Source organism: Anser brachyrhynchus, assembly GCF_964034855.1.
Source record: "Anser brachyrhynchus genome assembly, chromosome: 5".
In the NCBI taxonomy this organism is placed as follows: Eukaryota; Metazoa; Chordata; class Aves; order Anseriformes; family Anatidae; genus Anser; species Anser brachyrhynchus.
The window spans coordinates 56,356,121-56,379,748 of record NC_137699.1 but is presented as its reverse complement, the minus strand read 5'-3'; the positions used below and the strand labels follow the sequence as shown (position 1 = coordinate 56,379,748).

Genomic DNA, 23,628 nt, shown 5'->3' with positions numbered 1-23,628 from the left:
CTTTGCCGGCAGGTGCTAAGTCACAGAAGGTAAAGGCAGGGACTGGGGGAACGAAGAACCACCCAGTGCAGGAGATCAGGTTTGAAGCCATCTCAGCAACCTGAAGGTGCACAAGTCCATGGCATGTGATAAGACGCATCCATGCGATGAGAGAACCGGCAGATGAAATTGCTAAGCCACTATGCATCATATTGAAGAAGTCATGGCAGTCCGGTGAAGTCCACTGACTGGAAAAGGGGAAACATAACCCCCATTTTAAAAAACGGGCTTTTTACAAGAGCACATAGTGCTGTCCCTTGAGGAAGCAGGCATAGGCAGGCAACTCATTGGTTGCTTTTGGTTCCATCAGTCAGTAACACGTGTGCACAAGCTCTAGGTGCCAGCTCATTAACCTAAGACTCATTATCATGTCGCTCATTATCATGTCAGATCTCCACCCAGGGTTGCGTGTTTTATCTTTTTAATGAAGCATAGGTTACTCTAGAGCATCCTTGCCTTTTCTTTTGTGCTGTCATTAACACATACTTGCAGTAACACAGTTGTGCATCCCTGCCCTTGCATTGTTTCAATGCAACTTTTCTTCCAGGGATGACTACAGTAGCACAGAGGGGAATGGCTTTAAAATGAAAGAGGGGAGATTTTGGTGGCATCCCTGCCCATGGCAGGGGGTTGGAACTGGGTGGTCTTTAAGGTCCCTTCCAACCAAAGCTGTTCTATGATTCTGTGATTCTAAAGTTTCAGAGACTGTACTGAAGATCTGGGAATCTTATCTGAATCTGTTTCACAATGACTTACGTTTTTTAAACCAGACTACTGCAGGGAAAAGATATACAGATATATATTTTAATGGTTCAGAAAAAGTCAAACCATCAGATAAACAAGGAACTACCAGAGCCTGATGGCAGTAAAACCTACAGTGAAATATGAAAAGCTAAATTTATCCCCTGCACTGATGGCAGATCATTAAGTGCTCTTACCTGTGCATTCCTATACATACTGGCATTTGCTACTTAATCTCACTGCTCAGATTTATTGCTTTCCACTTACTAAATGAAAAAGAAAGAATTTTCCTTTTATTCTTCAAATATTTTTACACACATCATAACCAGAATTCATGCTATTTCACATATAGTGGCTTGAACTACATCAGACTTCTCTATCCTTCTCATCAGATTATATAATCAAACAAGAGGAAGTTAATTTCCTTCTCCCTTACACTAAATTCACACAGGTGCCTTGGTCAATAAGAATAACTCAGCAAATTGATGCTCCTTTGGCCCAGCGTGTTCCCAAACGATAAAACAAGAACCATGCATTTTTCAAAGGCTGTACAATTTGAAAGTTGTGAAGATTATTTGACTTCAATATGAAAAATACTTTTTCTAAAAAATTAGCATATTTTATAATGGGCCTTTATTTTATTTTTCTAATCGTGCTGCACAACATCTTTACAATGAGTTATCTTCACTGTATTGCTTATAGACTAACTCAGCAAAATTACAGAATCACAGAATCGTCTAGGTTGGAAGAGACCTCCAAGATCATCTAGTCCAACCTCTGTCCTAACACTAACAAGTCCTACACTAAACCATATCACTAAGGGCTACATCTAAACGTCTTTTAAAGACCTCCAGGGATGGTGACTCAACCACCCCCCTGGGCAGTCCATTCCAATGCCTAACAAAACCTAAAGAATTGCATAAAAACCTAAAGAATTGCATAGAAGTTATTTCTTCTTTTTCTCTCTCTTGCTCTCTCTTTTGACTGGGGTATTTTGACAAGCACAAATAGATGATAAACTCATAACAAGATTACCAAGCCAGTCAAGATATCTAGGAGGCCCAGTGATTTCTCTTCTGCCTCCTTTGGCCTCTAAAATCATTAAAAGGGTGGACAATAATCTGAGATTCCGTAATCGTGCTTTAAATTCTTACATCTCCATTTATGCAGGAGACATCTGTAATTTCTGGAAGCTATTGAGATGCACCTAAATGTAATCCAGTCTCGTCAAGATAAAGTAAACCTTGGCACTACTTCTGTGGGATCAACGATAAGTCCCTGATTTGGAATATCAGAGGCTGCCCACGAGTCAGAAAACCTTTGAGTTTCACCAGAAGAGTTGGGCATATGCCCAAGAAGAGTTTTTAGATTACAGGGCTGTAATGTATTATTTTTTTTTTCCTCATGTCAACATACAAAAGCTTTCTTTAAAAACAGTTATCAGAAGAAGCTGGTGAATCTGTCACACACAGCTTTCACTGGCCTACAGACCTGGATTCTTCCCCAGGGTCTACAAGAACATAAATTTAACACTGAACAGATGCAAGAGAAAACTGCCGACCAGGTACTATGACGTACTGCCTGCAGATTTATAGGGCCCAGGACAAGCCTAGCACCAGTTGCCCCAATGACCTCCACAACAAGTGGGTCAGAGTACTTTCTATTGCACATGCTCCGTTCCTTTTTGCACAGTCCCTCAAAAGTCCATCAGCTGCTCTATATTCCGAGGTAACAGCACATATACTGTCCACAAATGAACACATTAGCTCATAACAAGCCGTGAATCTATAGGCCTTTTCTAGTAGAGCCACTTGAAAAGGGAGGGTGGGGAGGGAGGAGGGCCCCTTCGCTGGTACCAACTACTTCTCTAAGACACAATAATATACCACTAACATTATGCAGAGGGAACTCTTTTGGCTCCATTCTTAGGTGGTGTTTCTAACCCTCCTTTACAGAAGGATATTCAATAAATGAGGTATTTCTGTGACCCACAGCAAGCCTGCACGCAACTGTTTGTACTATATACTGTTTCGCTTTGCTCCCTGGCACTGCTCTTTGGTGGCTGTTACAGCCCATAAAGCCATCTGTTAGGAACACTCAGTCATAAAATTATTAATGCCTGTAGCCTAAAACCAACCCTAAGTAAATAAACAGTACCAGAAGGCCCAATGCAAAATTCTGGGATGTTAAATACACAGGAAATACACAGAACCATAAATCTTCTTAATAGTTCTACGTGCAATTATGTATTCACTTGAAATTCAAATAACACACAGAAAGGCTAGACAGAAGTTGCTTCTAAAATAGCTCACTGCAGATTTGCTTCAGAGTTGAGCCCCACATGAAAAAAATCTGCAATACTGTTGTGAATCCTTGTGACATTTAGAGCTTCTGGAATTATGCAATTATGTAAGAAAGTTCCTAACAAAGAAGCTCACAACACACAAATCAAGGCTTAAAACACAGAACAAAGGAAGAGATTCCCAAGTTAGAAACATTCAAATTCTTTAGAGGGGAGGGTAAAGTTACTTGTTTTGGATATGGGGCATCCTAGGCACAAAGAAAACGCTAAGAAATTCAGTGCAGCTAGATCTTTGCCACTATAACGGCAAGTCTCTTGGTTGAAATAGCCACAGGACTGCCACCTTATAGTCACTTGGTGCCGGCTCCTACTTTAATGTAAAGATGGAGCCTCTTCGCCCTCCATCACAGCTTCCTTCAGCTGTTCTTGCCAAGAAGGCTGGGGTGGCAGCCATCTGGTCAAGTCTCACACACGGGTACAAGACAGGCACAACCAGCTCTGTTCCCCAGCCCCCAAAAGCTCGGGACATATTTCTTGCACAGGCAGCCTGTCACTAGCCTGGTAGCCACAGATACCAACATCGGCTGGAGATGTTAGGATCTAAGCATCTGCCAGAGCAGGAGAGAAGCTGCTGTGCTGCAGGCATTAAGCCTATATTTTAAGAAGGCCTGATGATCCTAATAATGCTCGTTAGCTCCCTAGCTGCAGCTTAACATCAACCACAGTAAGGCCAAATGCCTGCAAGCTGGGCACGTAACAGGGGATCTGGTTTGCAAATGCCAGCCTGGCAAAGCAGGCCAGGGCCTGGCTGGAGACAGACAAATACTCACTGCCAGGCAGCCTGCAGACTCCCAGGGCCGCTAACAGCCACCGGCTCTGTCACGATGGGGCAGAGGACTGACACTCGCACCTACCTGAATGGCTAAACCCATACAGCTACAAAATCAGCCAAGCTACGGCCAGCAGCAGGCACAGCTGACATAAATATGCTGTGTGACCAAACAAGCCTGCAATGCAGCCACTTGACATGCAACATAGACAAAAGCCATTCCTTACAGTGCTGCTCGTGCCAGCTGCCTGCCCCACCAGAAGCCTGGGCTCCGCAGGGACCCTGGCACTGGGCTCTCCACCTCCAGCCACCACCTCCCCCTGCAAGAAGACCTCCTTGGGACACCCATGGGGTATGACGAGTCCTGTGGGGGACATGCCACAGCATCTCCCATCCTAATGGGAATGCCAGCACCAAGCTGGGACCAGGGTGCATGATACCCCTCTCAGTCCTACAGAAAACATGGTTGGTCTGGGAATGTGTCCCCCTTAAGCCCTAACCCCAACACCATCACCCCTTCAGGAGCTTACTGAAACAAACAGCAGCATCGCTCAGTTTAGCTGGACTTTACACCACTTTGAAGAAATTTTAAGAGAAATCCTAAAATGTGTCTTTTATTCCACAAAAAAGGCCAATTGAGCAATTCTCTACTTTAACAAAGAATAATTCCTACCTCCTAGGAGCCCCTGCTAAGCTTTAAAACCACAGTAATCTATCAGAAACCAGGCAACAAGTTACTTTGTTTTATTCTCTTAAATAAAGGTTTTTAAGATCTTCCAATGTGATTTTACCACTGTATTGAAAAAACAGGAGGCTTTTGTTCCCAACAGTTGCTTACATTTTGATGCAGTTTAGTGCCATTTCTACCTCATCTCAGCCGGTTTGTACCTACAACCTATACAGCTTTCACTTTTTAACTTAAAGCTTTGTTCCTTAATCACAGAGGCAAGAAGATTAGAGCTGTGCAAGTCGGAGACACAGGGGTCTTTATTTACAGTACAGTGCGTGTCTGGGTTTTCTCTTAAACTGCCAACTTCCATAACTGGGTTGTGACTTTTACTTTGAACCACATTTTGATATGCCACGTAAGGAAACAAGCACCTTTGATTTGTCTGTCAAGGTTAAGACTTTGAATTTCCAGAAAACATTCCTCTCTCATCTCCCTCGTTCTCATTCTCTTTCTTTTCCAAACAAAAATAAAGAAAATAACAGGCAAACAGGAAACATACCGCCACCATAATTCAGCATCACATACTCTGAAACTGAGATTTGGCTGACTGAAAAGTGACTCTGTGGAATAATGTAACAATTCAACAGCACGGACGGCACCAAGCACAAGATAGACAGCACAGACCAAAACTGGGGGCAGGAACACCATCAGATGGACACGAGTCAGGAGCTGGGGTACAGAAAGCAAGGACTCAAGGCATCCTGCTACAACTATCCTGCAGAATTTCATCCCCTCCCCATCTCCCAGCAGAGCTTGCAGTTTAAGGAGAGGATCTGCAGGATTGCTGAAGAGGGCAGCAAAGCTGACACAGCAGGGGAAGGCAGAGCCAAGTATTCAAACAACTGATGGCTGCACACAGGTTGAGCGTGAAGGTTCTCAGAGTTTTGTGTCAGAGCTCCACAGGTAAGAGATTGAAGGGAACAATCCAGACTGGACCTAGTAACACAGGAAGTTTGTTATGAAAATGGAAATAGATAGCAATAATCATAAATCATCCCACACACACAGACCAAGGCTGCAGTTCAATTTCCAGGTTAAGACTTCCGAAGTCGCATCTCTGTTTCTAGCTCAAATGAAAATTTCCATTGCAACTGTTGATAATGGATTTCATTTCTCTGTGCTTCACATCTGCCAAACACGAATAACTCCTTTTACCTATCTTGGGTATTCAGAAACTAAGATTTTGTGGAAAGTGGAACAAAGAGTGACAACCCTGGTGGAAACTGTTTCTTAGCTGGGTCCTTACATGCCTGAACTAATCAACTTTCCCTGGGACACAAAGAAAGGTAATGCTGCTGCCATGGTATATTTTGAACAGAGGAAAAGCTTTAAGCAAACAGCAAACGTCTTCAGTGACATCTTTTGATGCCTCAACTCATGCTATAGTTGTAAGCAGGATCTCCTGATGTATGTTCTACTTTATCAATGAGGGTGTTATCGTAACGCTCTTTTCCAGACCAGACAGGTGCACCAATCTTTCTTACCTATCATGTGTCCTACTGTGTTCATTTGCAACCACAGGGCTTCATAAAAAGCTGTGTTTTTACATATCAACCACTAATTTTGGCAGTTTTCATGTCCTCTACCCCCAGCCTACCTGACCACCAGGATTCCCCAGTGAATCCAGGTCACACCCTGCATCCTCTCAGGAAAGCTTTTTCCAGTTTTCTGCCATGCAACAGGTTTCCTTCGAGAGCAGGGGGACTCAATAGATCAGTATTTTCTAAATTACATATGTCGAAAGATATTCTAGGCACTCTATAATTAGCCAGCAAGGAAAAGCATTTCTGATTCATTAGGTCAACTTTAATGGTTTCCTCATTAAAAGTTTTTGCTGTTAAGCTGACAGAAGCTAGAATTTAATAGTAGCTTCCAGCACTTTCTTTATTAGCCGATCTCTATTGAATCAGTCTTTATCACCTGAGGAGATATTTTAAATGGAAATTCCTCAGCCCCAAGCAACCTAGATTGACCAAAGGCCTAGAGATTGCTCTGTCCCTGCTTTAATAAACTGACTGTATATATTGCTGCAAAGGTCAGTCCTCATTAGTCAGTGATGGCCATGCAGGATTTAACACATTCTGTTCCAGTCCTAGTTTGTCACTTGTTGATACTACCATATCCTTGTTGATATTAAATAGCTGTTACATAGGCTGGAGTTTATAAATGTGAATCTCTGGAGAGCTTTTACAAGAAGAATTGCTTCCCTCCCAACCATTTCATAACAGTTGGATAGTTCTCTGGTTATCTGACAAACCACAATAATTTGGCAAAGTATACAATTAACTCCTTTAGTGTTCCCCCCTCTGAACACAAAGTAGATCAAAGAAAAGCAGCAGGCTCATCTCCTACACACCTATGCTAGAAGGCTATCATAAGAAACTCATTGAAACTTAGATTCTCCTCTGTCACATTTCAGCCAAACCAAACCACATCTTGTGCTATTATTTTGGGGACAGCATGTGGGGAGGATGCTTTCTTTAAAAGAGCAAAACTGTGTTTCTTCCAGTTCTCATCAATGTCCCAACTACTAGACACTGAATTTTCAGAGACAGCAAGCTCACCCAGCTCTTGGCAGGGCTAAGCTTGTACAACTCTGTTATTTCAGAATATAAAAATTGCAAATGCAGTAAGAATTAGCCTCACTGAATCCAATCACGATTGCTCTATTTTAATTAAGAGCCATCCTCCTCCACAGGCTAACTTGATTTTTGAATGGCTCCCTAATAGGCATCTTCTCTGAGTCTGCAAGTTACTTAAAGCTAACTCCTGTTCAAACTTCTACTTTCTGTAGAGAATTTAATTTGAGGAGCTTATACGGTATTGTAGGAGAAATGCTTGCCTAATGACTAAGGTATTGTTCCAGGACTTGGGAGGTGGGGACTCAATCCACGCATCTCTCACCAAGTCTGCATGACCTTGAAAGAAACTCTCAGGGCTTCATTTTCCTCAGGTACAAAATAAAGGTGACATTTGCTTTCCCTCACATTTGATCTTGTCTATCTGGATCATAAACTCTGTTGGCAGGGACTCCCTCTCACAATTTGTTTGTAAAATGCCTAGTGTGGCACTTTACAAGCTGTAGCACTAGCCTATTGTAAATTAAAAATAGTAATTCATATGTTAACATGCAACTGAATTTTCCCATCATAAACCTAGGTAGTTGCCTTAAGTAGGGGTGTTTCTTTCAAACGGTATCAGATGAGACAATGGAGGAAGAGAGGTCACATAAGACGCAAAGACAGTGCCAGAGGCAGTTCGGCTCCACTTTCTTTCTCATCAAGCTACCTCAAATGCTAATTGCATTAATTTGGAATTTAGCAGATAATTAACTAGGAAATCTTCTTTGGTTAGACACCAAAAAAAGGCATGGAAAGGAGAGGATTTTGGTCTCCATAAGGGTGTTTGCCTTTGCAGGATTCCCTCATTTCAGTAGGAAATTGCTGCCCAGCTGGCAGCAATATTTTGCCTGGTAATCTCCTGTTGAGGAAAAATAAATCAAAACTGGCATGCTCGGCGTTAAGATGTGACTGTCCATAGCTGCAAAAGCTTGCTAGCATAGGAGTGACCTTGGCATGCCATAACACTGTGCCTTATGATGTTAATGGAGGATTAATGTAGGGAGGAGGGGACAGCAGCAAAATAGGGAATAGAGGGGGAAATGTGTGGGCAGTAAAGTAGCAATGAGCTGTCAAAACCCCTCCATACTGACAGACCATAAAAAGCGGCCAAAAGGAGTATTTACAGAACCATTCTCTGGAACCAAGATAATTCAGCATGACAGCAGCTTAGAGACTCATTGGGGAAAAAATAATTTTAATTACAGATGAAGAAAACGATAAGTTCCAGGTTAGCAAACACTACAGTAGCATCAGCAAGTGGACACCTTGAGCTCCTCAAGCAGTCTCTTTATTACTGGCGACACTTCTAGCTGCCAAAACAGCCCGACCTCCCTCCTTTACATTAGCATAAATGTTCTGAACAGATTCTGTGCATTGCCATCAGCAGCATCAGAATGGAAGTTGAGGTTAGCTGTGAAGGACTGCAAAAGTGGCATCCAAGTCCTAGGCCCTCTTCCAATTTTATTTTTTATTTTTAAAATAAAACCTAGACAAGCTGCAGAGTGGCAGACTTCTTGCTGAACAGAGCAATCCATAAAGTAGGAAATAACAGGAAGGCTTAGAGGCATATGGAACCCATTAGAAATGGCATGTTTGCAGGGACAAATTATAAATTGGATCAACTAGAAAAGCATCTGAAAAAAGCCTTTCTGCAATTCCATGTTATGTGAACTGCCTGAATCCAGCTGAAGTATGTTTCTAACCGGAGGCTTTGCTTTTCCATCATTTCTTCGTCTTACCACATTTGGAAAACACCCATAAAGGATGACAGCAGAAACCCCACGAACACTGTAAGACCCACCCTGGAGGGAAAGGGAAGAGGGACAAATGGCACGCTCACCTAGGCACCATAGTGTACAACTACTGTATCTTCATCTCTCATTGGAACCACAAAGGAACCATTTTGAAGGTCTAATGGGGACATTGTCCTCATTTGTGTGGACCCAAAAGGTCTCCATGCCTGCATGGGATAGATGGGGCTGCTACACTAACCCCAAGCAGCACATTGTTGGGTGCTCTCCTACAGCCCCATGCTCGCTGTGGGAGTGGATTTCACCTCCCCAGCCCCCTCTGCCTTGCAACTTCTGGAGTCTGACTGCTAACTTCCCTGTTTTATGCAGATGCAGTGAATTTCACCCTAAAAGAATAACAAGCAGCCATTCATTAACATCAGACATGCAAAACAAATTTAACTAAGCTGATTACTGTAATGTAGTAGCCAAGAGCACTGTTCAAATTGACATGGGAGAAGAAACGCCTTTGATACTCTCAGTACAACGAGCTGTCTATTTTTGTGAAGTCTCATGTTTCCTAATTACCTTAATACTCTAAGAATTAGGTAATGCCGATGTACAATCACTCACACCGGGCTGGGTTCACAGCCTCCCATTCCACAGTGCTTGCAGGGAATGCTAATCTGATGCAAGAAGTCTGGCTGCCAGAGAAGCAGTATCAGACAGCTTCCTTGCAATCATCAGCCACACCTCAGGACAAGGAAAACCCTAAAACGCCACAGGGCAGAGTTCAGAGAGGAGGAGAGGAAACGTGCAGCTGCAAGTGCCCTTTTAGCTGACACTGCACTATGGAGGACCATCCCTTTATCCTAGGAAGACCCCTCATTACCCTGCCACAGCCCAAACTGCCCTCAGCTCAGTATGCCAGGGGATACCTAACAAACCCTCCCGCTGCCTCCTGAACCCCTCCCAAACCTATACATCCCCCCCTTGCAGGCTCTGTGTGAACCCCACACAGCACAACAGGGCAGCTGGAGACGTGCCAGCAGCTCCTGGTGAGGGTTCAGTTCCCATTCACCCAGCCCTTTCCTGTAACCCTGAAATTTAGGCCTGATGGGGTTGCATTGGTGATGCCAGATGATATATGCTGCAATAGCTGAGCATGTCTGTGCCGGTGGGGATGAAGCGAGACCTTTTGTGCTCACCCCATGGTGTGCGCTTCACACCCTAGTATTTTTCCTCTGTGTTTATTTATGGGCAGATTTTGAAAAAGAAAGCAAAGCATCCTAAAATGGGAACAGATGGGGTCTGCCTATTATCCCAAATCATTCTATGACAGAGAACGAAAACAAGCAAGGCTCATGTGTGGCAACCTGCAGTGCAAGACACTGAGCAGACCCCACTAACAAGCAGTATCTTACTGCACTGAAGGGACCCAAGCTGGCTTCCCTCTCACGGACTTCAGCAGAGTTAGGTTTAGCTGCAATAGTAAGAGCGGGGAAAGAATCAGCCTTTGTGTGCAACAAATGAACACAGCTGAGACTCATACTTGGGCTCTTGGGCATAAAGAAAACAGAAAACCGAGTAGCTAGGAGCAGCATTAAACTTTCCACAGCTACAAATTGCTCTTTCATGCATGATACATACAATTACTGCATGCTTAAATCCTGGATTATTGAGACAATAGGTTGTAGCAGCCTTAATCCAAGTGAGTCATTAAGCTGTGCCACTTCAGTAGGAATCTGCATACTTAAAAAGTGTCTGTGTATCATACAGTCCATCTGTGTAATACAGTCCATACAGCCCAGCTCCAGTAATTAACTGCACTTCCTCATGAACATATTGCTACCATGTGTATACATTAGCATCTTGGCAATATTTTCTTTTTACAAAAAGATTGAAAGTATTAGTGCCAATGTGGTAGATCTGTCTACGTCTGTCTGTATGTCTAAGCCTTACGGCTGTTCCCGGAGATTGTCTCTCTCTCCTTGTGTTAGACTACCAACTGCTTTGGAAACTTCTTTTTCCATTTCAAATGCATTTTGTGCTTCCATATTGAGATAAAACCCCCAGGAGACGACTAGCAAGACTCTAACATCTGACACAAGGCTAACAAAGAAGGACTGTTAGCTGCTGATGGTGAGTTGAGTTGGAAAGTTTACAGGGAATGAGGCAGTCACCATCCAGTGCAAACCAGGTTGTCAGGCTGCACAACCCAGGGAGGTAACCATACATGTCTTTTGGGAACATTCAGTGGTTTATCAGCCTCATCATATAACCCGAGAAAGGGAAAAGGAAAGCACAACGTGCAAGCACGCTAGTAGCTTTAGATTCACAATTCAGGGACAGACTCTGGAACTGGAAGAAACCTTGTCAAAACCCTGTTGAAACAAGGCCCTTCCAGAGACTCTGGCATGAACCCCAAAATGCTGAAGAGTAACAAAGAAAACTGAGGAAGAAAAGAGTTTTTTTTTTTCCAGTAACCAATCTGAACTGGTAAGTCCACGCATCACGGCACACTGTCGCATGGATTTGCCATCTCAGACCAGTCCTGCCCTGTGTGGCAGCCAGCTCAACGCTCTCCAGCTCACTTCTCGTGTGTTTCTGGGGGTAAATACAGTATGAGCCAATTTGGGTGTCTGAAATCTGGACAAGCTGTTTTCTAACACTGTCCAGAAGGACTGGTGTCAGTAAAGCTTAAAGGTAGCCTGTTTCAACATCTAGTGCCCTAGATAAATAAGCCGCAACCCAACGAATCCTTTGGGAAAGCGCTTACTCTACTGGGGTCTAGAAAAGGTACCCTAGCTGTTGGAAGATGCTGTCTCAGTCTTATGAGAAAATCCTGCAGAGAAGACCTGCACCTCCCGATGGCATGGAACCTTCCTCATCTTGTGAGCCCTGGAAGAGGCGAGTGCATGGAGCCCAGATGAATTGTGTGGTCCAGAGAGCTCCAATTAAAAAATAAGTAATTACTTATCCAGACAGGTTTTGCCATAGAACTGCCAGAAAACTTACAAAAGCACAAAAGCAAGAAGCATTAATTCTGTTTTGTTATATAACCGTAAAGCGTCACAAAAAAAATCTAAACAATATTTAGTAAATCATTGCTCCCAAGCTGCAACTATACATGCCAAGTTTTACCACCTGGAAATAAATGGGAAGAATACATAGGAAAAATCCATACAGACCTCTGGCTCTCAAGTCTTAGTGATCTGTGCCAGAATTATGATTTGACGTTACCTGCTAATCAGTGCCATGAGAATTACCTCCCCCTTCCCTTCCAGTATCTCTAAACAGAAAGATACACTTTAGGAAACATATTTTAATAATAGAATGCTAATTAAAATCAAGCTTGTGACTGCAAGTAGTGACCTCAGATTTTTGCATACTAATTAAGATTACTAATACGTAGCGCAGACTAAAAAATGATTTTTTAAAAACTTATTTTGTGGACTCCCCAAAATAGGACAAAAAGCCAGAATGTAAAAGTTTACGGAATGAAAATACCATGCTTCCCCACATACACACCACCATCCTAGCCACAAAATAAACTGAATGCATCTACTTTTTTTTTTTTTTTAAGTCTGTCTTGATGTTGAATCATGTCTACTTCAGTGCCTTACAGGCTTGAGTCCTCCCAACAAGGCAGTGCCCAGACCACCTCCAGCTCCAACCACGTACAGCAGTCACTGGATTCCTACAAAGTCAGTCCCAGTGGGCAGCAGCTGAGGTTCTTCATGCTGCCCTGCAGAAGATATAGTCCAGCTAAGGAAAGGACCCCAGGTAAGAAAAGCAAAGGAAGATGCAAAAAATGAAACTGTGGGCACATGGAAACTGAGCAGGTGCAGATGCACAGTGAATTGACATGACACATTCTGACTGAATCACCTAAAGTAAGGTATCTTAACTCTATTAAAACCAAAGTGAAATGGATTTTTATTCCAAGTCTACCTGGGAAAATCCAAATGCTTACTGATTTCAACCTTTCAAATATTCCCACTGAAATTTTTTTTAGTTTTCCTTTCATTTGGTGTTTCAGGAGGAAAGGAAAAAACACAGTACTACTCTGAGCAGCATTTAAAGCAGTAGAGGTATTTAAAAAATAGGAAGAATTCAGAAGAGGTAGGGTTGGCACCACTGCTCTTTGAGGCTACTGCTAAGGACTAAACGCTGCTGGTGTCCCAGCCTTGGCACTCACCTGGACCACACTAAGGGACAAAACCCAGGGTGCTGCACACAGTACCTCTGACCGTCCCCTTTCCCAGGAAAAGGAAGCAGATTCTGTCCTTCATAAAACAGCAGGAACTGCTGGAGGGGCAGCCAGCTCTGCCACAGGGTCTCTTACAGGCAGTCTATAAACCCTGTCCCGCACACAAACCTTTTGGGAAGCAGTACTGCAAACACACCTTCCCTATTGCCATGCTGACAAGGGTCTTCACTAGGTATTTAAGGAGGCTGAGGTGTGTGTGTGTGGGGAGGAAGCAACAGCAGTTGACTCCCAGACCCAGACATGTGGAGCAAGACAGTAAGCTGAAGCCCCAGTAGCAATTTTCATATTTCAGGGCCAGATGACTTAAGGCATCTCAGCAAAAAGCCAAAGGTGCAGACATTCTGGATTCATGCCAAAGGAAAGCTCTCATGGCAGCAGCTGTAGAGGAGCACCTGGATTTCCCAGCCAGAGGACAGAAGCCAGATGTGGGCTGGCAGCTGCCACGTGGCTTGGCCATGCTGCCTTGGTGGGATGGGCATCGGATTGCTATTGCCTGTAATTGAATTCAAAGGCTGTTGCTTCATTTGGTTTGGGGTAATTTCATACGCCTGAACTTTTTGTCATGTTAGCAAGTTTGCTGGTTACTGTTTTTTTTTTGTTGTTTTGGTTTGTTTTTTTTTTACATGAAAAAGCACATCTGAATTTCCTGTAGAAATAGGCCCACTTTTTTTTATTTTATAGATAGCATTTGCTCTGAAAAAATGGACTTTAAACCCAAACCTCATACCTGTTTGAACTCACAGGTTTAGAGTTATATACATTTTACTTCAAATACACCCTTGAATTCTGACTTTTTCTGCCGTTAGTAGTGAAGCTGCAAGCTTCTCAAATCCTCATCCCCTGAAAGAAGGCACTCCTGGCTACAAGCACTAGAGACGGGATGTATACTTGCCACATTCAAGCACAGGTATCTTTTATCTATAGAAACTACATAAAACATTTAAAGTCATCAGCAGACTGATGTGCCTCAAACCACGATACAACACAGGGCACACGAACTGTGCCTGCATTTGCAGAAAGCAGCAGCTCGTACTTCAGTCACTGCTGTACACCAGGGCTGAAGGTGAAGATGAGCCAAAACCACTGGGATCTCAATCTGAATTCGTTCTTAAATCAATTAGCAAAACTCACTATAATCACTGTAAAAATACTGTGCCAAATATCTAAGATTAAATCAATTCAGTGTTTAATACCCATAAGAGTTTAAAATAGTTAAACTTGACATAAAAGAATGAATGTAAGGGGATTTGTTAGCTTTCCAGATGATCCTGGTAAACATTAAGACTGCAGTCTGTAAAAAGATCTGTGGTACCTTTGAAAACCAGCACAGCTCTGCTGTCTCTACAGCCTTCACAAACACAGGGCAGATGGGTTTAGAAACAGCACAGATCTGCTTAAAGTCTGTTTTGGCATGGACCTGTTCCTGAGCCATAAATTTAAAGATAAGAATAGCCTTCTTTCTCCAGAGCAGTCAAGGCCAACATCACCACAAACATTTGGACAGCAATGACTAGAAGACAGCAAAAGCCATTGCTGACCTTGCCAGAGATATTCTGCTAGCTCATAACCATAGCATACGTTATTTTGTGGCTTTCAGGTACAGCACAAACATCTGTTTCGTCACTGCACTGGTTACCATACTCACAATGCTGTCACATTTCAGGCCTCATATTTGATACCAAATATAAAACATTACAGCAAAGGGACAGCCCCTTGAATATGTGCACCACCATCACTCTCCAGTGAGCCAGTATCTGGGTGTAATCACTGTCTCCATGTTTCTGGAGATAAGGCACATTTTCTTGCACAACCTACTGTCTTTGCCAATGACAACTTAGCCTACAATACAGAGATAGAAAACTTTGCTGATAAAAAATAACAAAGGAAGCGTATTGAAGCATGCAGACAAAACTCTGGAAATCTGGCAAGAAAAGAAAGAACACAACAAAGAACGAAAGGGACATGGTAAGACAAAGTCAACATCTTGGGAAGCAGTTGGTAAAGCGAGAGACAGATTTCAGCGTAGTAAACAAGCTATAAAGTTCTCCCCAGGAAAACCAGTCTGCAGTGCTGCAACGTCTAAGACATTTCTCTTTTGTGATGATTTAAAAAAAAAAATCTCGTTTTTCTGCCTATTTGTTTACAGGGAGACATATATGTGGCTGTCTGTTTTGGAATGATACTTTGAAGTCAAATGCTTTAACTTGGCCTAGACACATTCTCTGTGATGAACAGGCTTCCCACTTGTGGAAAGAAAACAAGGCTTTTAAAACAAAGCAAAACAGTATCTGGATTTTTTAAAAGACATTTTTCTATTTTGAAAATAGTTAGCTCTATCACTCACTATTACAAGTGCAAAACTGCAAAAGAACTTGATAGCAAATGATGGCTAGAGCTGCAGGAAGACTATATTCATAGAAACCTTGCTTTGTCAGTGTGTTGCAGAAACAACAGGCATGTTATGTTATGCTCCACATTCAGGGAATTTCAGCAGGTCTGGCTTTGTGGTGTGAGGAAGTCAGAGCAGAAGGTAACAGTGTTGAGCTTCCCGTCCCCTAGCCCTCACAGAAGTGGTGTATCTGGAAAGACATCAAGCTCCTACACAGTAGACCAATCAAGTGAAATTTCTGCGGCGATTACAGTGAAGAAAACCATCTGCATCCCATCCTAGTAGCTGCAGGAGGTCTGTGACAGCAGTACCGGTGTGGCTCCATTGTACAAATGGCAAGAAAGCCATTCACAGACTTGGACAAAAATAAGGTGTTTCTGGATACTGATGCATTTGATCTAATCCCTCAGAGATCTTCTCTCCAACCTTTTGACCGGCAACAGATACATCAGCTGGGCTCACAACAGGTAGGTAACTCTCTGAAGACAGTGGGGAGCAACTATGAAAAAAATAAGGAGAAAGACACCTCCTCATAAATCTCCCTGGCAGAAATAAAATACCAACCTGTTACTCAGCCCAGACCCCAATTCTTTGTTTTAGAGTTCCAAGGTGTAAGCCTCATGCCCACAGTTCATCTCCTTATTTCAGTTCTGTAATAGCCCTCACAGACCCAGAGGAGCTGGGGCAGATGATAACATCATCATTCATGTTTTGCTGACAGCCCTCTTTCATTTCAAAATCAACAGTTTTGGAATGGTTCACATATCCCACCTATGTCTGAACCTATTTAAACCTCACAGGAAGAAGAGAGAGCTTCTGAAGACAAGATAATTACATTCCCCAGGTAGATGGAATTCGGCGAATTCAACATCCACGTAAAGTATCTGCAGGCTGCACGGGTACGCCAAAACCCTCATTTGTCTTCCCAAAAATCAAAGGGCTTGCCTAACAAGAATAATATTATCCCTGAAGTTTAGTTTTATAGAAGTTACATCATTCACAGAGGTAGGGAAAGCAGTGAAAGGGGAAAAAAAAAAAGGCCCCTTCTGTGTCTCAGTTTAGTTGCTTTGCCATTTCTAACACAAGGAGTAACGTCACAGAACTAAAACAAACTGTGCTTTACATCACTGGGGAAACCACTGTTGCAGTCATTTCATGTGAGCAATGAATCCCACCTTAATGCCGATTCCAAGCGCCGAGAGAAAACTCCAAGTAAATTTGAAGGTAGTTGTTAAAGTCAGGTTTTTGACCCTTAGCCTGCTCTTTGTTTGCGCAGTCTGACTGGCAGTTCATTCTTCACTCACACAGAGAAACAAATACACTCACGTGTATTGGCTCAGACAGAAAATGTCCAGTTAACGCAAGGGAAAAAATGTGTCTTTAAATGTAAAGTTTGCTAAAATGTTCTTGCCAAGTAGCGTGAAAGTGTGCTGATTATAAATATTTACTGAATGGAGTAGAAGTAATAAATTTAATATGCCTACCAAGGGCTGTATATTTTCGTCTGATTTTATTCTTACTGGAAGGCTTTATAATGTATTTATGAAGATAGGCTTACAGGCAGGATTAAATCTCTCCTGTTTGCACAACTATAACGCAAAATATGCAAATATTGTGGAAAATTAAAGCAGTTTTTGTTGGCTTTTCTCTTCCGAGGAAACTTGATTGCAAAGGAGTTTTCCCTTCTCCTGCTTAGCTTATTAAATTCAAAACAAAATAATAAAAACACCTTATCCATAATTCCTACACCCTGCAACCATCTTTGCTTATGCACCACCTTCCAGAGAAGCCATTGTGTGTTTTGTCCAGGAAAAGACTGCAGGACCTGCCCTACTCTGAAGTGACAAGCCTGCAGCATGAGCAAGCCAGGGCTTGTACGGAGACAAAAAGAAATAAAACAACTTACACTTAGCCATTTTACACAGATACTGATCACCAGGAAGAGCATTTACCGTATTAAATTGAAATCCATGAATAATTCACCAGTTTCAGCTGATGACAAACCCAGAAGTGGCTAAGTACTTGATGATCAATAATTATTTCGGAGATTTGAGGAAGCCTGGCATCTTATAACTGAACAATTTAATTAAGCATTAGATTTGATTGTTTAATTGCACACACTATATCAATCTCTTCTTTCCTTTTGAATTTTGTGCAGGTGCTAAAAATAGTTCCTCACTTCTTGAACAAATGCATTTCTCATCATGAATTATAAAATCTATTCTCTAATAAGGTTTTCAACTACTGCATTTTGTGTTTCACTTCTGCACTCTGCTAATAGCCTTCAAATAAGTTTACCGGAAACTGTATTTTTACTGAAATCACACTTCAATCTCATCTGTTGCTAAGATTTATAATAAGTGATAGTGCTAAGACTGAATCTGATTTTGCTATGACCTTATGTCCAGCACTGTGATACTCCAACAACAGATAACATTCCTAGCAGTCAGAGCCAGACCACATCCAGGGAATGTCCTGGAAACATTCTTCAAAAGTGAAGCAGATTCGTGTATTTATCTAAATGGCTTTTCTGCAGGAACCATTCCTTTCTAAAACAACTCCTTTTAAAATGTGACAGGGTTATTTCTCACACTTCGCAAATCTCACAAAGTGCCAATCAGGTTTGTTCATTGAGAGCGTCTTCCTGGGTCTGCTGGCTTTGTGGTAGCAGCTTGGGGTAAAAGAAAGCCAGCTCGCTTCTTCCCATGCAAGGTAAAACAAAAGGACTCCTCACTCTGTGTCAGAGCAACCTTATCTACCATGGATTCCAAAAACTTTGGGGGTTAAGTGTCTCCTTGGATGAGGATACTGCTGTTTCTTCTGAACCACTGTGAAGTTTCTTCCCCCTCACTGTGTGGCTTTTTTCTTGCTACTCAGCTCCACTCTTCTTTTGCCTAGAGGTCTTTCCTACTTACGGGAAACCTCTGTGCTGAAGTGAATGGTTCCTCTTCCTCCCAAAAACACTCAAGTCTCCTCACACAGGTATATGCTTCACCACACCATCCTCACACCTTTTATCAACCCCCTTATCAGACATCAATATATTACTTCTTTAAATCTTCTCTCCTAAGTCACTCTCCCAGAATCTTCGCTTGTACGCTCTTTAAGCCCAGTTCCTCTACACTATTTTCAGAAGGAAGCACCAAAAGGGCAGCTTCTGCGATTCTAGATCCCTAGTCAAAACCAGACAAATTTTTACAAAAAAGATGACTTTAGCAGCCTTCTGTTGAGGTCTTTGGTGAGCAACCACTGGGAGCCAGTGCTTCTGAACACAGGACTGTACAGATCCTTCAGAAAAAAATTTTCATTAAAAATTAATTTGTCATTGACCGTCATTTCCATTCATGGCTAGGTTACATTGAAATAACTGTAAGTAAAAAGCTATCATCAGCTTCTTACACACGCTCTTGCTGAAAACTTCTCCACCAGCTCTCTAACTTTTACTGAAACAGACAGAAATGAGAAAAGTCAATTCACAACTCCACATTCATCTAATTCTGTTGCATCTCTGTGCATGGTAGCTGAGGTGTTGGTGCAGCATGAGACCTTTCTAACTTAATATGTACTGTAATTGCTCCTGGAACTAGCCAAAGATTAAATGTTTACAGGAGGATCTGAAACCCTGTTTTTACTAATCAAAGGAGCCATTTATAAAAAGCTTCTTGAAATAAATAATGCCAGCTCCAAGCTGGAAAACAAACACATACCACCACCACTCTAGAAATCACAGAAGCCCTTTAACACCAAGACTTTTCGCACTAAAATATTCCAGTCTGGTCTCAGCCTCCACAAGTACAGCAGCACCTATGGTTCATTTTCTTATCTGTCATGAGAGCTCATGTAAATTATGTCTTCTGCGATCCTGAAACCAAGTTGATGTACTGTAAACCATTATTTCTGTCCTGGTAGAAATAATTTCTTATAGCTGCAATGACACATACTATCCCCGCTGCAAGAAAGCTGTGGTGATTGATAGGAAATCAGCCCCTGTCACTAGACATCCTGATGCCGAAGCAGAGGACTGAGGACAAAAAACAGCATTGACAAAGGTTTTTGCTGTGTTTGTTCCATGCTGCCTTTCAAACTCCGAGGATTTTTGATGAGATCTTTTTTCCATTTCATTTTCTTTGACCATTCTCATAGCCCTTCTTTTTGTCCAGTTGCTTAAAGCATCCTGCCTCTGCAACCTTTACTGTTAACAACATTCTCCAAAGCACATTATTGCTGAACAGTTGTAGGCAAAAAAGCTGTGCATGCACACATTTGCCCCAGGAGCCTCCTGTAAGCTGGGAGCAGCCCTAGCCTGAAGCACAAGGACCACAGAGGCACATGGTAAATATAATTCCATGTAGCCCAGCGTGGGTAGGCTATGCCAATTAGTAGTAGGGGTGTTTCATCATAGCTCAGAAGGTAAATCATGCCTGCGGTCAGCATTACGTTCATACGGTCACAGCACATGTTTGATCTAATCAAAAGAATCTGTTTTCTGTGGCCCAAAGAAGGAATAATGCAGTACACTAAAAAAAAAAAGATGCAACAGTTTTATACAAACATTCTGTCAAATCATAATTATGGCTCCCGTGGCACTTGTTCATGAACTGAACAGAGAAAATCATTCTGTTAACATGCAATTCCTTGCAAATGGAAATAAAAGGAGCTGGCAACCCTGAATTTTGAATATTTTTGTTGGATTCATTGTTCAATGCGTGGTTACAGAATATAAGAACGTAGCTGGGAATATCTTTGCAGATGTTTCAGTAGGCACATTTCATTTATAACTAGTAGTGATCACTTAAAATAATCTGGACATCACCATCTAATTTGGGTTAGTGCCTCCAGCTTGTGTATTTCGAGACATCATGTGGCAGAGTCTTCAGTGTTCTGCAAAATTAAGAGTCTCTTAAAGGCTTGTGATACCTCTTTGTATTTCTTAGTTAAGAAATAGTTATTCCAGCATATGAGGACCATATTACTCCATTAGCAATGAGAAGAGTTAGCAATTTGGAAATACCACAATTAATAACAACTGAATCCATATTTGCCTTCAGAATAACATCATATGAAAGCAACTATCAAAACTGCTCAGCTTACACCTAAGAGAGCATCTGGCTGATGCTGCAGAGGTTTTGCCCCACACTTGCACCATGCCTCCAATATATTACCGTAATTCTTTCTTGATAGGCCTTCCGAGGAGTATGTACCACATGACCAGGCAGACAAATATCATCTTATAAACCTCATTAAGCAAAGCCACAAGAACACTCACTTTCAGGCTGAGTCTTATCTCAACGCAAATTAAAAAGACCCTGTTTTTTCTTTTTTGTTGTTGTTTATTTTTTTTTTTGCTTCAGCTGTTGCTCATTTGTTCTTACAGTGCAATGTACCAACAAGCTAAACCAAAAACCTACCCTTACTTTCATACCTGGAACTGCAGCAAACGGTCCTGCAAACACTGTTAACAAAGGGTTTGGCCCCCATCAGAGCAAGGCAGAGAATCTGACATACCAGCCATCACCAGAGGATTGGTAATGTAACAGACTTGAATTACTCTGTTTAGTAACTACCTGCATTCATTAAAACAGCATGTCACAATCCTGTGTTATAGTATTTGCTTTTCAGATACTTCCTGTAAAAGAACTACTGCAGTAACATTTCTCCAGCTGTAAGGCATCTGCACTAAATGCACTAGCAGAAACTTCTTTTGCTCGAGTCCCAGGACAAACCACAGTAATTACCAGGATAAGATGTCATCTCAATGGGAAAACGTGCTGCTGCCTAACAGGTTTAGCAAAGTCACTCTGGTACAGCTAACAAGAGCACTGGACAGCAGATATTAGATGCCGGGCTTTGAAGATGGAGAAACCATGGAAGGCAGGCTGGCTCAGTATCCCTGTCTCAACAACTTCCTGTAATATGCAGGCACTTTGGCATCTCCCAGTTGTTCCCAGTACAGTTTCTGCTACCACCATTCTGCAGGCTGTCTGTAGGCATGTTGCTGTCCTGATACTCATAAAGAGCAATGGCTACTCTGCAAAACATTTTGCAGCATCACCATCATTCTCCTGAATACGTAGGGAAGAAAGAGCACTTGTGTATTGCATACATATTTTCTAACCACAGCTAAGTGACAGTTCCTGGAACAAGGAGACACGACTTCTGTAGCTCAGAGGCTTCACCTCTGATAAATATCAAAGTTGTTAACACTTATCAAAAAGAAAAATGGAACAGAAGTCTTTCCTGATGGCAAGTCTTAGGAAAACTTCAACAGAGATCACTATCTTTGACTGTAGTAAGACCCTCCAATTTTCTTGTCATTGATTTGCAGTTTCTTGCTGTCTGGCCAATCCAGAAGAGTGTTCAAGCACCATATTGTAAGCATGTTCTGGATGCTCTGTGAAATCAATGCTGTTATTCAATTGGATCTCACCTTAAGAAATGCTAATTCTTAAACACAAATAGTTAACCCTGTGGAGCAATTGATTTTTTTGATCTAGTCTAACTCATCTGCATTTTTTTAATGTTTTATATCCTTCGTGCTCCTCTGCTGCCTTTGTTAGTAGTAGAATAGATTATTAACAGGAATTTAATCACTGATTATTCCTCCTTTGTAAGTAGCTTGTAGCTCCTGTATTCCATTCTGGATGATACGTACTACTCATATTTTGGAATTACTGCCACTTATTTTGCACCTTTTTATGAACCAGCTCTAGACATATCTGCTCTAGGGGCCTTAATGATTTCAACTATAAATACTGTTATCATAAAAATCTAGTGTGTTATGTTAAATGCAAAATTATATGAAGCTCTACAACATTGAAAAAATAACAGGTAAATAGTCACCATTTTTTCGCAGCTGTTGTGTAATAAGAAAAGCTCTTTGTAGGGTTGCTTTTTCTCCACTGAACAATTCTCAGGTATCCCTTAAACACTCACTGTAGCTATTACAGCCTTAAAAGGATCACGGTAGTGAATTCAATGTGTCCAATTCTGATGTGAAGCAAGTGTGGAAGTGAACTTTGTCCACCAAGGGTGGACGCAATGGGTAGCTAATGCAGGCAGTTTAACTGGAGAAGGTGAGAAGCAGAGCTCAGCGCTGACCTAACAGGAATGGAACAAAAGACCTCTAAGGCTGCCCATTCAGGGTTCTCCAGTCCTCAACAGTTCTGGCCATTTTTGAGTACTTGGTACCATGCAAGATGGAGACTCAGCTGTCTTCCTCTACAAGTTACATAGCTAAGTGTATCAAACATTTTAGGAGCTTTGTTTCCTTTTTTAACCAGAAACTCCAGCATTGCTATTCATTAAGTAAATTACTTGAAATCTCAGGTTTTGGCTGATGCCCAGATATTCTGAATACCGGATTTTTTATCCGGATTATGTGCCATCTACTGTGGGACTTTGTCAAAATACTGCCTGTAGAACTGAGACGATCAGCAGCAGCTGTGCAGGCTGTGATGGAGCACCAGGAAAGGAGGAGAGCCCTTCCTTCCCATGGGGGAGCTGGGAGCCACGCTGTCGCAACAAAAAACAGCCAACAGGTCTGAAGGGAATAAATCTATTACCACAGTCTGCTTCTCTTTGCGAGGACAGTCTGGAGAAAACATTCACATTAGGCGTGATTTAAAAAAAAAAAAAAGACTGATAATAAAAACAAAGCTTCACATTCCAAGGCTTAACCTATTAACTGGCAGAAGCTAGGCACGTCGCATTGTGAGATTTCTCATGTACTTTCAATCCATCTGGTACTGTCCGATATTGAAAACAGGATATTGGACTAAATGGGCAATTAATCTCATCTTCTGCAGCAATTCCTATATGTTTCTTTTCCCCTAAACATATGCCAATACAGAATTATAAACAGTGTTGGAAACATCTGAATTTGATGTATTAGAGGCCACCAAAGAGCACACAATTCTTTCTTCCTCCCTCTCCATTCCACACAACACTCAGTGTACTTTGTTTTCCCAGAATTAA

The 23,628-nt window shown here is 41.9% G+C and overlaps 1 protein-coding gene across 15 annotated transcripts in view; it reads right to left on the bottom strand.

Annotated features, from left to right (window-relative positions):
* The window catches only part of LOC308195424 (uncharacterized protein), a 222,351-nt gene that overhangs the window by 154,806 nt on the left and 43,917 nt on the right, over positions 1–23,628 (bottom strand). For 2 of the 15 annotated variants that reach the window (XR_013951480.1, XR_013951481.1), the window contains one exon: positions 12,030–12,740. The exons of 12 other annotated variants lie outside the window; for them this stretch is intronic. Coding sequence is in view for 1 of the 3 variants with exons in the window: in XM_080592803.1 (XP_080448929.1) it covers positions 18,850–18,942 (93 nt within the window). In the remaining 2 variants the exon portion in view is untranslated. Of the gene's footprint in view, positions 1–12,029; positions 12,741–16,825; positions 18,943–23,628 lie in introns of those variants that run through there. One more of the 15 variants, XM_080592803.1, reaches the window with a different exon arrangement.